The sequence below is a fragment of the Eleutherodactylus coqui genome, chromosome 6, assembly GCF_035609145.1.
Source record: "Eleutherodactylus coqui strain aEleCoq1 chromosome 6, aEleCoq1.hap1, whole genome shotgun sequence".
NCBI classification, from domain to species: domain Eukaryota; kingdom Metazoa; phylum Chordata; class Amphibia; order Anura; family Eleutherodactylidae; genus Eleutherodactylus; species Eleutherodactylus coqui.
This window is the reverse complement of record NC_089842.1, coordinates 132682204-132697265: the sequence shown is the minus strand read 5'-3', so window position 1 is coordinate 132697265 and position 15062 is coordinate 132682204. Positions and strand designations below refer to the sequence as shown.

At 45.2% G+C, this 15062-nt stretch overlaps 1 protein-coding gene across 3 annotated transcripts in view; it reads left to right on the top strand.

Annotated features, from left to right (window-relative positions):
* The first annotated feature begins 3519 nt into the window (after positions 1-3519).
* The window catches only part of YLPM1 (YLP motif containing 1), a 34349-nt gene continuing 22806 nt past the window's right edge, over positions 3520-15062 (top strand). For all 3 annotated transcript variants that reach the window (XM_066607676.1, XM_066607675.1, XM_066607674.1), the window contains exons 1-4: positions 3520-4005; positions 11149-11340; positions 11579-11773; positions 13958-14961. In XM_066607676.1, the coding sequence (XP_066463773.1) occupies positions 3583-4005; positions 11149-11340; positions 11579-11773; positions 13958-14961 (1814 nt within the window). In that variant the 5' untranslated portion in view covers positions 3520-3582. The remainder of the gene's footprint in view (positions 4006-11148; positions 11341-11578; positions 11774-13957; positions 14962-15062) is intronic.

The following is a 15062-nucleotide window of genomic DNA, read 5'->3' as shown; positions in this document are numbered from 1 at the left end:
AACTTTTGAGTCCACAAGAGGCTCGGCAACAACATTTTTCTCGGTAGAGTCAAGATTTCTTGCAGGCCAGTCCGCTTGAATGTAATGTGATTTCTTATTCCTACTGTCCCACATATATAAAAAGCAACAATATATAGTGTACCCCAGTTGCATCCCTAAGAGTACAGCGATGACTTTTAGATCGCCACAGATTGTCCACTTTTGTTCTGTATATTTGATTGAGTGGAGGAGGGCTGTCATGTTTGCATAAGTCTCCTTCATGTGAACTGCATGACCAACAGGAATAGAAGGAAGACAGTTGCCGTTGTGAAGTAATACAGCTTTCAAACTAAGCTTGGAGGAGTCTATGAATAGCCCCCATTCAGTTGGATCATGGTTCAAATTAAAACATTGTATCAAGCCATTAACGTCGCAGCAAACGACCAGATTGTTTTTCTTCTCAAAAAAAGGAAGCAGATCCCTCTGACGTTCTCTGTACTGTGAGACCTTGACATCATGTTGGAGAAGGTTCCATTGCTGTAGTCTTGACCCTAGAAGTTCCGCCTTCTCCTTTGACAAGTTAAGGTCTCGAATGAGATCACTGAATTCCACTTGACTCAGTCTGTGCGGTGTATCATCTTTCACCTCAAAGTCAGGGTCATGGGATGTGGGAGGCTTGTTGGGTTCTTCTTTTTCCACACTTTCTTCATTTTCTACTTAATGTCGGGGTGGAGTAGGAACTGGTAAACGATCTGAATGTGGAATAGGGCGAATAGCAGATGGAACATTTGGGTATTGAACTGTTCTTGTTTTCTTCTTTGACAATCCTGCCTTTATAGGCGGAGTGAAGCAGAAATAGCAGTCATCTGTATGGTTTGTAGGCTCCTGCCAAACCATAGGCACAGCAAGAGCCATAGTTTATTTTTCAGCCGTTCTCATAGTTTAACTGAACAATATTTGCAACATATATGTGGAGCCCATGACTTATCCCGGTCCCCTACCAAAATAATGATGATAGGTGGTCTTCACAAGAGGCGTCAGATTGCGTTTCTGTGATGAAAATGTTATTTCACCACAAATGTAACAAAAATTATTCACTAAATTTACACATTTTTGTAAATTTAGCACTCCAAGACCATAAATTCTGAAAAAAGGAAAAATAGAAACAATATTAAACTCAGTCATATCAACATTTATTATGTTTATAACCTACAAACATATGGAGAACGTTGTGTTATGTCAGTTGAGAGGTGTGACAACTCCCCAAAAAACAAAATTCCCACAAAGCTAATCGGTCATTTTAATGGTGATTTTTGAATTTAGCTGATGGAAATACATAAGAATACGCTGATTTTGAGCCCGAAACAAAATCATCGTTGGGCAGTGTTATTTATTCAAATCATTTAAAAGTCAAAGTCTATCAAATTTCATGCCCACTGTTATGCCAAAAACCACTTTGAGCCAGCTTTAATCAAGTTTGATGCAAGGCATAACACAGACCTGTGGCCCAAAACTCATTTATCCCTTAAAAGCACAATGTATTTACTGAAATAATTAAAAAGCATCATTTTGACCACTTTCATGGCCAGAACCACTTTGTGCCAGGCTAAGGTCAACTACATTTGATGCAGGACATCATCCTCTGTGTGTTTGAATTTGATATTTGCGATCTGCAATTCAAGACGCCCATAGAGAGACATGGGTGTCCGCAGCTTAATTAAATCATGCAGATTTCTTTTGCGGATCTTCTGATCCGGAAAACAAATCGCAGCATGCTCCATTTTGCTGTGGTTCCCTCACGGACATCTTCTATTGAAGTAAGTTGAATTGCGGACGGGCCGCGGATTCTGCAAGAAAGCAGATTTAGGAAAAAAAAATCTCTACTACACATGTGCGTTGGCCAGCGCTTCCGTACACATCTGCAGTGAAGACCTGGACAGGTAAGCATGGGTATCGGCTGTTGGCAGGGTCGGATTCTGCTGCGGGCTCCTGCACGCAGCATCCGACCTGCCCGTGGACATGAGGCTTACGGCCGCTGCACATGGCTGAATTTGCATTGTGGATTCTGAAGTGGGTGTCCGCTTACGAATTCCGCAGCAAATACACTTGAGAGGAAATCAATTGCAATCGCTTGCGGAGGAAAAAAATCACAGCATGCTCTACTTTAGTGCGGATTCCGCAGGGACGGCTGTCATTGAACTCATTGGATATGGAAGCTGTCCGACCTGCGGCCCTTCTGCAATGACATTGCGGAAAAGTCGTGGGTGTCCATGTCATCGCCTAGCGACAGCGCGGGAAAAGCAGGGATTTAAAGAAAAAACTGTACTGTGCATGTCCGACGGCTCGCCGTGCGGAGCATCCACAGTACAGAAAAGACAGGTACGCGTGATGCCAGCTGGGCATAAGGTGGGATTCTGCTGCGGGCTCCTGCATGCAGTATTCGACCCAGTGTGTGCACCGGCCTAAACCCATTTCACCCTTTGAATCAGTTTTGTGTCCACATTAATGCCCATTTTTTGCTTGTTTTATGCCCTTTTCAGCTGTGATTCCCTCAGCGTGTCTCCCTGCAATAACATTTATTATGAAAACAAGTTCTCTTCTATAATACGCACGATACGAACAAAAAGAAGTATATTGCGTAAAATAAACTGGCGAATAAGAAACCTTCAGCATCATGTTCTGCAATCCCATTATTTAGTAATCGTCAACGAGGTTTCAACTTGTTAAAAATCCAGCATTTGGCCGGATTCACGCGTTTGTATTTGTGCACGGAACATTTGTGTGCGCAATATGCAGAAAATAGAACCCATAGAGTTCAATGGGTTAATTTACATGCGCGTAGTTGCATGTGCAATTCTGTTGCGAAAAAAAATAAAACCGTATGCTTTATTTTTTTTGCGCAAAGAAACAACACGTCTTGACCTCATTAAACCAATTGGTCATTTCACTGTCTGAGGGCAGCGGGGCGCGCAATTTGCATGTGCAAAAAGTGCAGTAGAAACGCTATTGCGCCTGCCAATACACAACGCACGTCCGCTCGTGTTACACGGGTCTTACTGGCGGTTTGTGATCTAGTCTGAGCTAATTGCACATTGAAGTGTGACCCGAGCCGCCTTCTAGATTAGGAGACTGCAGGATTACACAGCCATCTTGGGTTGCACTACCCATCCCGTGGCTAAGCGTGACATGTATCCCTCTCATAAGGTCACATGGACGGTTTGTGCGCAATACGCAGTAAATAAAACCCCTCGATTTCAATGTGTTTATTCCCATAAATGTATTTTGCGTGCCCATTTGCCTAGTCTAGTCTCCAGACCACAAGTCATTTCTCTGACCGCCTCGCAGTAACAAGAGGCAGCTCACTGGTTTCCATAGCAACCAGCTCAGCCTGCAGCCCTTATTGTCCCGCACTAGCAGGAAGCAGCTACACGGAAGCCGCGCTGCTGAGAACTAACATGGCTCTCACGCATGCGCAGTGGACCGCTCTCGGCCATCTTGCGCTCTCGCAACGAGCCAGTACGCGTGCGCGGAGGCTGTGGCGTCACGTCCGGTCCGGTGTGCTCCGCTCACATAGCAGCGCTAGAGCCGCTATACAGTGGCGTCATGTTCCCGGGCTGGCCTCCCCGTTATGGTGGCTCGTCCGGGCCCCCGGCCCCCGCAGGGCCACCCCCAGGCCCGGCCTACCAGAGCCTCCGCGACCAGCACCTCGCTCAGCTAGAGCAGCTCCAGCGGATGCACCAGCGGCAGCTAGAGTCCGTCCTGCCCGCCGGGACCCCGCCGGCTCCTGCCCCCCCTCCGCGGCACTACTTCACCCCGCCGCGGCCGCCCGCCGCATACCCCTACCCGCCCCCGCCCTACGGGCACACCGTCCCCCCTCCCGACTTCCCGCAGCCCCTGGCGCCCCCGCCCCCTCCAGAATCTGATGAGCAGCCCCCACCGCCCCCCGCCCAGGAGCAGCCCCCGCCGCCTCCACCCCCGCCCTCCGCGGAGGGAGTCCCTGCAGACTCGCAGAACACCAGCCTGGAGGTAGGTGGTCCGGGGACGACCTCTTGTATGTAGGTGTGACGTATACATGTTGGGGGGCACAGCGTGGCGTGTGTCGGGGGACTTTAGAGTGGTGTGTGAAAATTGGATTGGGCACAGTGTGGCGCGTTAGGGGGCCACAGAGAGGCGTGCGTATTGGGGGATTGGGCACTGTGGCGGGGGGGACCGCAGAATGGCACACGCATGTGTATGTAGCAGAAGATTCAGTGCAGTGTATGGGGGGGGGGATTGAGCGTGGCGTATTTCGGGGGGTTCTGAAGACTGTCGCACGTGTAGACGTATCAGGGTGCAGCGTGGCGCGTGGACGTATCAGGGTGCAGCGTGGCGTGTAGACGCATCGGGGCGCACCGTGGCGCGCGTACTCATCGGGGGTTGCAGTGCAGACTGTTTGGGATTGTTTACCCCTGTTGAGAAAATTTAAAAGAACTCCTAAACAGCCAATCCCATAACGGCCGCCTGCGGCTCCGACACACCTGCTGTTTCCAGCTGACAGCCGCGGCCGTCACAGGTGGGCGCTGCCGGCCCCCGGCGCGTCTCCTCGCTGTTCTCTCCTCCCCGTGGCTCCTGGGAATGTCAGTGTTGCCAAATTTAGAGAGAACATTTATTACCTGTACGGATTCATCTGTTGTGATTCTCTTTTAACCCCTTAACGACAGCCTGGTAATGACCAACCCATTGTTCACTTTTGTGTTTTTGTTTATTCTTTTGTTGCCCCATTTCTAGAGCCGTAACCTTTTACCTTTTCTATTGACACGGCTGTAAGAAGGGCGCTCGTTGTAGGACAAGTTGTATTTATTTATTTATTTATGGCATCCTACCAAGTTGTTGTTTCTTTTTGTTTTCTAAACCTTTTTTTTTTCCCATTTCCTTGAAAGATCTGCTTTTACGTCGCTGCAGTCCAAGAGACAGAACGCTCTACTTTTTCCGTCCACAGCCTCTGTCGGGCTGGTTTAGGGGGATGAGCATTCATCCCATTACTGGGAACATATTTCACTCCCTTTTCCTCGCTTCTCCTTCCCGGAGGCAATGAAACTCTATAGTTTAGAGTTTTCAAGTATTTTGCTACCTTTTTCTGTAAATATATGTATTCTGAATTGCATTCTAACACCCCTCACTTTTTCCCTGTCAGTGATGGCGTGAGGTTTTTTTCTCCTTTTCCTGGGATGAGTTGTATTTAACGCTGTCAAAAACACGGTATGGCGTTGTGCCACATTGATGATGCTGCCATTGATTTCAACGGGCGACGCACCGAGTTTACAAACGCTGAAACGCCCCAAAATAGAACACGCATCGCTGTGTTTAAAGCTTGTGTGAGCAGCCCCATTGAAATGAATGTGTTGTACAGTGCTCAACGCTGGGAAAAACGCCTGTGCGAGGGAGGCCTAAAGGTGAAATCTGAGATTTTTATTTTACTTTTTGGGGATTTTTTTTTTAAATTAAAAAACCTCTTTAGGGCACTTGCTCTAATAGTGGGAACCAAAGAAACCTTCGATTCTCGGTATTTAACCCTTTGCATCAGCGGCGGCATGTCACCCATCGTACCCCCTGTTGTGATCGATGGTTTACCATGGTGCCCGAAGGCTTGAATATAGCCTCAGGCTCGGCCAGCTACAATGCCCTTTGGGGCTCAGCCTCTGAGCTTCATAGCCATTGTAATACACCGCTATACTGGAGAAAAAGTTTAGGGGTCTTTTGAATGCAGGGATAAACAAAACATTTTTTTTTTTTTAAGTGTGAAAAAGTTGCAAAAAACCTACATTAATTTGGTATTTGGTGTAATCGCACTGGCCTGCAGAATTAATTTAACATCTAATCTATGCACTGTGAACGTAGTTAAAAATAAAAAAAAGCCTGAATTGCAGATTTTATTAATCTTGCCTATAGAAAAAAAAATGGAATTTAAAGCAATCGAAATGTTACATGTTCCCAGAAATTGGATAAACGAAGACTAGAGTTCATCCCGCAAAAAAACAAGCCTTTTGTAGTCGATGAAAAAATAAAAATGCTGCGGTTCTTGGAATGCAGCAGCACAAAAGCTAATCTATAAAAAGGAAAAAAAAAGGTTTCTTTTGTGTACAAAAATAGAAAAACTGTGTAAACTTAGTATTGCTGGGATCTTGCTGACCCAGAGAATAAGGTTATCACGTGACTTATTTTACACACTCAGCACTGTAAATGAAGTCCAAAAAGAAATGGCAAATTTTATATATTTTTTTTATTTTCCCTCAATCTCCAAAAAACAACTAGTAAACGTGATAAAACACATTATATGTACCCAAAAATGATGGCCTTAAATAGTTATGGCTCCTGGAATGTGGCAATGGAAGAAACAGAAAAAATGGTCAAAAAGGTGCAAACAGGCTTCGTTGCTAAGGGGTTAGGGAAGGTACATTTAAAAAAAACAAAAAAAGGTACAATAGGGCAAAGAGGGAGGGGGAGTTCAGAATACACAGCTGTTTATCACCTCAGATTTACTTTTTTTTTTTAATGCTTTAAACTTTTCATTTTTCTCCCACTAGGGGACGCCAACGTTACTACATTTGATCGTTGGTATAATACACTGGAGGGGGTTGTGGTGACCGAAAATACAAAACTAGCAAGACTTGATGTTGGATCTCTTTACATCTCCACTTGAGGGGGGATGTAGGGCGGTGGGATGCTTTTTGCCTTAGAAGGCTACTCTGTTCCAAAAGCACAATGATCTGGTACTCCAACTTGTGTCCTTTGTCCTTGAGCACAACTTTTTTCCTCTAATGGATGGATTTACCACTAACTCAGGGGTTTACAGTTCACCTCTGAGACGGATACTCTGATTGCGTTTTTAGATTTGACCATTAGCAAGACTAGAGGTGGTAGTCATGAGACTACAGTTTTTCATAAACCCACTGCAACTAAACATCTACTTAATTGAAAAAGCTATCAGCTGGTCCCTGAGGAAGGGGATTCTTAATGAACAATTCCTTAGGATATGTAGGAATTGTTCCAATGATATTGACTTTGAACTAAAGGCTATAGAGATGAAAAATAGGTTCCTAGTCAAAAATTATCCCAAAGAGGTGGTTGAATCTGCACATGGCTGTGCACAACCCTGAATAGGAACAATCTGCTGGTTGCCCTATCCAAAGTTGGAAAATGTTTAGACTTAGTGGCACATAGGCTACTGGAATATCCTGCTTAATTAACCCAATTTGACAAAAATGTTAACCCCCAAGCCCTTCTATCACATATAGGAGAGGACATAACCTCAGAGACGGTCTGGGCCATAGCCATTTATGTTCCATAGAAAACATGGATTCTTGGCTTGCTGAGAATCCTTTGAAGGAACGTTTAGGTGCTCAGGGTGTAAGTCCTGTAGATTTGGGGAAAGGAGCCCCAGTTTGCTAGTGCGATGCCTGAACAAACGTTTGATAATAGAGAATTTAACTGTCGATCCCAAAATTGAATATACCTGGCGACATGTCTATGCACGAAGAATTATGTGGGCAAAACCATTCAACAGTTTTGTAAACATATCCTGGCTCACAGGGGAAATATTCTACATAATGAGGTTGCATGATTGGCGGTTCACATGCGATATCATAACAATAACCCCCCAACGTTTTACATTTATTGGGTATTGAACTTATGGAATTGAACGGCCGTCGGTGAGATATTGACAAAAGGCTACTATAAAAAGAGATGGTGGATTTTTAGAATGGATTGCTGTCATATCAAAGGGATTAATGAGATTTTGTTACTTCCTTTGCCCGCTTTGTGTCCTATGAAACTTTTGTATCTCCACCTATGTACTTGTTTGATAGCAGGTACCGGGGATCTCTGTGGTTCGCTGTGTTATAATCTTGATATGAGTTAACAACATGAAGCCTTGTCAGTAAGGGTCTTTATATCATTGTGAATGAGTTTATTTCCAGCTCTAATACAATCAGTCCACCGTTGTCCCGTTGTATATTATTGAGAGGTCAATATGCGGGAATATATTTATTATATCCTTTATATATTCCACTATCATTTTTTAGTAATAAAGATATCTAAGAGTCTGGCTTTTTTGGCCCTCCATGCCTGTGGGATATATTCAGCAACGCCAAAACTGTCCGATTATCTGTATCATTCATTTGGCACAGTGTCCAAGGCTATAAGCCTCAGCCAATTATGTTTGCGGTTTGTCTCCTATAGCGGCTCTATCAGCATCCGCTGGTCTTTTGACTTGCGGCTGCTCACGGGTCTGCTCAGCACATGCGCCACTCTCTGGAGTGGTGAGAGAGTGGGCCGTGTAACTTGGTTTGACAGCTTGGTCCCTGATTGGGGAAAACCGACTAGTCTCCTGAACGTTGGGACGGAGTTTTGAATTTAAAAGACTGGATGCCTGAGGACGCTCCGGCATTATCTGACTTACTGCCAGCCTACCATCAGGGCCAGACGGTGTGTTGTTATCCACTTATCTTCTATGCTCCTCATATAGATTAGCTGTAAATAAGCTCCTGATGATGGGAGTCAAAATAAAGGACTTGGGAAACTCGAGCCAGGAAATATAGCCAGTTTGATCTGGTCATTTGAGTTATATCAGTAGAAGTCATTTTGGATTTAGTGACTCTCCTATGGGGCTCTGAGTGTTTGGTGGAGTGTGTGCTATGGATACATACCATGCAACTGAATGATCTACCATTACTGGGCTGTTTGATCAGGTCCTGGAAGATTTGAGCTATTTGCCTCTTTCTAAATAGAACATCAGAGGGAATTATATTGTATAAATTGACATTTTCCAGCACTGTCTGAGTTAATATTGGAGCCTTTCACAAGTAGAATCGAATCAGATTTTTTTCCAATATCTCCATCATACATAGATAGCTGAAGTCGGCACTACATTATTCTATGTAGTGAGCCCTACTCTTATTGGGCATACTCTTTAACAGTCAGGGAATTGGTCTGTTCTGAATAGTTTGCTCCCTGTTGGGCAAAAAATAAGCCTAATTTTGGACTATCTGTTCCTCCTTGAGTAGCGCATGGTCCGGTTGCTTGTGATTGTTAATGTGACAACATCACAGACATTGCTGGTATTTTTGAATGATTGTGTTTACTTTTAAATATGTATCTGCTCAGTTCTTCTCTTTAATATTAAAGGTTGTGTTAGGATTCTTTTCAGTCAGAGTGCAGTGAAGCAACAAAGAGAAACCTGTAGGATGCTCTGCTGCATAGCTAGAGGTATAACCAGTAGAAAGAGGGAGATTGTGATCCCGCTGTATAGAGCTCTGGTGAGACCTCATCTGGAATACTGTGTTGTGTTTTACCAGTATCCTTCTGTAGATGAGGTCTCCTGAACTGAACAAGTCCAATGACAGGCTACAGAAATGGTGGAGGGTCTCAAAAACAAAACTTGCCAGGAAAGACTTAAAGAACATAATTTTTATAGTCTGGAGGAAAGAATGTAGATGAGGACATAATCGAAACCTTATATATGTTACAGATATAAATACTTTTCAGGAGGGAAGTGTTTTTATTAGGAAGCTAAATATGATTGTTCCCAGCAAGAGACACCAAGTAATCTCGTAGATATGATACCTTTTAATGCCTAACAAAAATACACGTTATTGTGTGCTTTCGAATTTCTCAGGGTTTCAATCCTTCCTCAGGCTTAATGAAATAGATCCAAAGAGGCATGCATATATATACATGATAGTTATGACAAGGCACAGACATGGATGTGATTAATTTGCACTTGAAAGGATACTACAGCAGTAGAGAAATAAAAATATACTAGACACAAGAACAAGTGGAGGTGGACACATGGGTTGGCCTGGATCACTGACAGGGAATGCCCACGTCACACCCCCAGATGTGGTTTGGCTGCTGCTGCTATGTTCTGTTTCGGCCCTTGTGAAGCAGATACTCCGACCACAATTCTGAAGCTGTGGTTGCAGCTTTTTGTACTGCATCCATCGCTGGCCGGCTGACGGCGAGGACAGTGGATTCGGAAGCACGGAGGGGAGGCCGCCGGGGAGCCTGACCGCAGACACATGGCAGGGCGCCGGGAACTGTGACAGCAGGGCCGGCAGCGGAGAAGGGAGGGCACAGGAGAGGATGATAGTGACGGGAGCTGGGAGAGCGTCGGCGGCCAGAGTCACAGCAGGGTCGGGAGCACAGCTGCCACTGATGGCAGGGCTAGCGGGGACACAGACAGGGGTCGGCAATGCAGATGCCACACTCGCAGCAGCGGGGTCGCCAGGGGAGATGGGAGGTGAGAAACTTACAGCAGCGCAGCCAATCAGCACCTGGGAGGCGAGACACATACAGCAGCGCAGCTAATTAGCACCTGTGACCGTCCCCTGTATCTCAACCAGGCCAACCCATGTCTCTACCCCTAGTTGCGGTGGAGACATAATGCACCAGTACCAGGGCGTCCTAGATGGACCTTGTGCTCCTTTTTTTTTTTTCTGTTATCAATCTTCTGTTTTCCTGTGTGTATTTTATTTATGCTACTATTTGGAGGCAGTGTTATTTGTGTGTTGATATAGGGTGCTGGCACTTGGTAGAACAGTGTTGGTCATGCATGTAATTTTTATTTTAGGGTCAATGGTTTTTGGCTGTTTTGGCGTGTATTTGTATATGTACCCTGTAGGTATTGATAGAGAACAGTGGTGTTCGGAGGGGCAGTATTGGTAAAATGCATGTCCGGCTCTTTCTAGTTTAAAGGGAAACTGTCACCTGAAAAACCCTTTTCAATCCACCACCAAAGGCAGTAGGACTCAAGCAGAGCACACACTACTTTTACCTCCAAAAAGCTATTTGGCTTTGCAGAAATTCTGACTTTGAAAGTAGAGTGCCCAGTATGAAAATTATCCATCTCGAGTCAGAGAGGCGGAGCCATGAGCCTTCCCAGTCAGCATGTCACTGCTATAATGCAGCCTCTCCTACCCCTGTTTATGCATGCCAGCGCTGCTTAAAGGGAACCTATAAACCTCTGAACAGCAGCATAAACTGAATTGAAAAATATTTTTCAGGTGACCAGCTCATTTGAATCTCTTGGGCCATAGTTGTTGGCCATCGTGTCTGTGTATACGCTGTGTGTAGACCCCGGGAGAGGGGGATTCAGTATGTAATCATCGTTTTATTTGGGTTTTCATGTTGCAGGAACAGCAGCAATATTATTATAAGCAGCATCTGCTGAGTCTCCAGCAGAAAATCAAGAAACAAGTAACGGAGGAAAGTGCTTCAGATACTCCGCAGAGCATCCCACATACATCTGCAGGACATGCTCCACCCCCACCTAGTCAAGAGCCGCCCCCAGTGGATAAGGCACTGCCTCCTGCACAGGATGCCACGGTAAATTCCCCCAGATTTCTGTGTAGGGACAGGTTGCACCAGGAAAGGAGATGATGTGTATATAAAGGTGTGGAGGGCTGCTGCTACGCCTTCTAATCTGGATGCACATTCACATGTTTTGTTGTAGGGCCGATTGCTGCAGGGAGGTTAGGGTCTAGGGGCGGGAGGTGGGGGAGGTCTTCGCTCTGTTTGAGATGTACTGAAGTTGTGCTCATTACTTTTGTTTTTGTTTCTTTAGCCAAGTATGAACCTGACTGAGGATCCTGAGCAGGCACAGAGGCTGAAGACGTTGCAGGAAGCGGCAGCACACTGGCAGCAGCATGAACAGCATCGCTTGGGTTTCCAGTATCAGGGGATCATCCAGAAACACAGTACATTACAGCAGCTGCTCCAGCGGTACCAACAGTTATTAGTTGAACCACCACATCTTGCTGTAAGTATTTGATAGTCCTGGGGGATGCTGAAGTGACTTGCTGCGTTTATTGACTTCATTTGGTGATGTGGTTATAATGGAAACCCTCTATCCTATGAAGTAGTGTAGTGTGTCTGTCAGCACTATTGGGTGTGTTTAGTGTGTGCTTTTGAGGGTAAAGATTACTCTGAGCAGAGCATGAGGCCATTCTGACTGCAGTATACCAGAAGTTCTATAATGGATACAGCAACACTGGCAAACATGGTACATGAATTGTCGTAGAGCCCTCTTCTGTCAGTCACTCATGTAATTGCTGAACCACTTGCCGTAATCTTTGAAAATTCCTGGAAAACAGGAGAAGTCCCAGAAGATTGGCAAATGGCAAGTGTTGCCCCTATCTTCAAAAAAGGGTAGAAGCTGGATCCAGAAAACTACAGTCCTGTGAGCCTGACTTCTTTACCAGGAAAGATCTTTGAACAAATTATTAAACAGCATGTATGCAAGTACGTGGATGAGAATGGAGTAATTAATAAGAGCCAACATGGGTTTGTAGCAAACAAGTAATACCAGACTAATTCAATTTCCTTCTATGACAGACTCACCGACTGGATTGATCAGGGAAATGAAGTAGATGTGGTGTATCTTGGCTTTAGTAAAGCATTTGACAAAGTATCCCATACCATCCTTATTGAAAAAATTACCAAATATGGGATTGACAACGCAACAGTTAGGTGGATTCACAACTGGCTGAGTGATTGTACTCAGAGTGGTCATAAATGGCTGCATATCTGATTGGAAGAATGCGTAAAGTGGGGAACCAGAAGGCTCTGTCCTAGGCCCAGTGTTGTTCAACATTTTTAGAAATTATTTTGAGGAGAGAATTGAGGGGAAACTGATCAAAAAGATCTAGACAAGCTTGAACAGTGGGGGGGGGGGGGGGGGAGATAGACAAACTGGGGCAAGTTCAGAGAAGTTACCAGGATGGTGAGCGGTCTGCAAATCATGTCCTATGAGGAATGGTTAAAGAATCTGGGAATGTGTAGCTTGCAAAAAAGAAGGCTGATAGGAGACTTAATAGCTGTCTACAAATCTCTGAAGGACTGTCACCGTGCAGAGGGATCAGCCCTATTCTCATTTGCACAAGGAAAGACCAGAAGCAATGGGATGAAGCTGAAAGGGGGGAGACACAGATTAGATATTAGGAAAAACTTTCTGACCATGAGGGTGATCAATGAGTGGAACAGGTTACCACGGGAGGTGGGGAGTTCTCCTTCAATGGAAGTGTTCAAACAAAGGCTGGACAGACATCTGTCTGGGATGATTTAGTGAATCCTGCACTGAGCAGGGGTTTGACCCGATGACCCTGGAGGTCCCTTCCAACTCTTACCATTCTATGATCAGTCAGATTCAGCTGTTGCTGTTTCAGTGAAAAGCAGAGAAAAAAAACATATTTGCTGATATAAAAGGGCAAGTACAAATTCAATTCCCACCAGTACCTCTCCCATACCTGACATTCTGATTCTGCTGGGAGAGGTATTTGTACCTGGCGTTCCATCAGTAAGAATGACCTTTCTTTGATATTTAGATTTGATCCAATTTTCTGTGGTGCATCATAATGAGGGGCAATCTGATTTGGACCATCTCATCTTAAAGTGTACCTCCATGGAAACTCTCCAGCTGTACTACCCATTGTGTAGTTGTATGTCCACTGCCAATGTCAAAGTTGGTGGGAGATTAACCCTGGAGGTACACTTTAAATGTTGAGTCACTATATATGCTTGCTCAGTGCCTGCTCATAACGTGCTGGTGGTAGCACTCTGGGAAGTGTCATCTTTACCACAGGCTCTGTACAGGCATCTGATGAAAGAGGAACTAGCCATGTCCTGCACTATAGGAGCTCAGCTAGGCTGTTTGGGAGTGTGGATCTTCAGCATCTGCAGTATAATACAGAGCAGTACAAGGGAATGTGCCTTAGCTACACAGTGACTCAAAAAAGATAGATGGGTGAGAGCTATGAACACTACATAAAGGGTATGTCCACTTATGAGTATCAAGGTGTATGTTCTTCCAAGGCTGGACTTAAGAGGGTGAGCGTCTTGGATAACTTTGCCGCAGATCTTATGTCTCGGCTATCACCGTGTTTGTATGCTGTAAGCTAATACAAGTTTTCAGGGGCTTGAAGTATTGCGTTTTGTTTTGCTGCAGGCAATGTCTGTGGACGTGCAGCTACAGCACTATGAGATGCAACAGAAACAGTTCATACCGCTTCTCCAGGAGTGGGAAAATCAGTTTAAAAAGTGGCAAGAGTTATTGCAGACATACCCACACAAGGACCAACTGCAGGACTACCATGTCCAGTGGACATCATGGCAGGCACACATGAAAGCCTCGAAATCTCAGCTGAAAGACAAAGTGACCTCTCTGAAAGGTTTGAAGCAGCAGTATGGAGGCAACCATTACATTGCTGTCGTTCCTCAGTATCCTACATATTCTCCTATCATGCCACCTTCTGTGCCTCCAGCTGTACCCACAGGAATAAACTTACCACCTCCGTTTTCTGCAGCTGGACCTCCAATGTATAGCACAGTTCCCCCTCCTCCTCTATCCACTGTGCCTGCAACAACGTATCCTGAGACTGCTCCTCCCCTGCCCCCTGTTTCTGCTCCTCCGTTGCCACCTGCTACGGGTGCTCCACCACTACCACCACCAGTTCACACTACTTCTGTGGAAGCAATGCAGCCACCTTTACCCCCCGATGACACAGACAGCAGTAAGGCAGCTGCACCACCTCCTTCAGTTTTAAACAGTGCTCCACCACCTGAGATGACTGTTTCCACCACCCAGCTTTTACCATCTTCTGGAGCCAACTCCTCTGTACCTGCTCACTCGCCTGTAGCACCAGAAGCTGCTGAGGACAAAGCTGTTTCTTCAGGCCTTTCCTATCAAGCACAGCAAGCTCTCAAGAATATCAAATCCTCCACCTTTAGCTCTTTGACCAAGAATGCTCCATCCTTTCCTTCCCATAAACCTCCACCAGACTTGCAAACAACAAATCTTTGCAGCTCGCAGTCATTGGAGAAGCCCCCCGATCCAAAAGATTTGGATTCCAAACCTTTTATGTTTTCATCTGGGAAGTCAAACCTAAGTGAGAAAGAAACGGCTCCTCCTATCCCACCGACTACTCATCCAATGAATCCAACAGTGCCAAGGTAAGGCTCTAAGGTATTCTTTCTGAGGAAATTTTTTTCTTACTTTTTATCTCCCTTTCCTGAAAATATTTGTTTTTTTCCAGAAATGCTTGTAAAAAAAA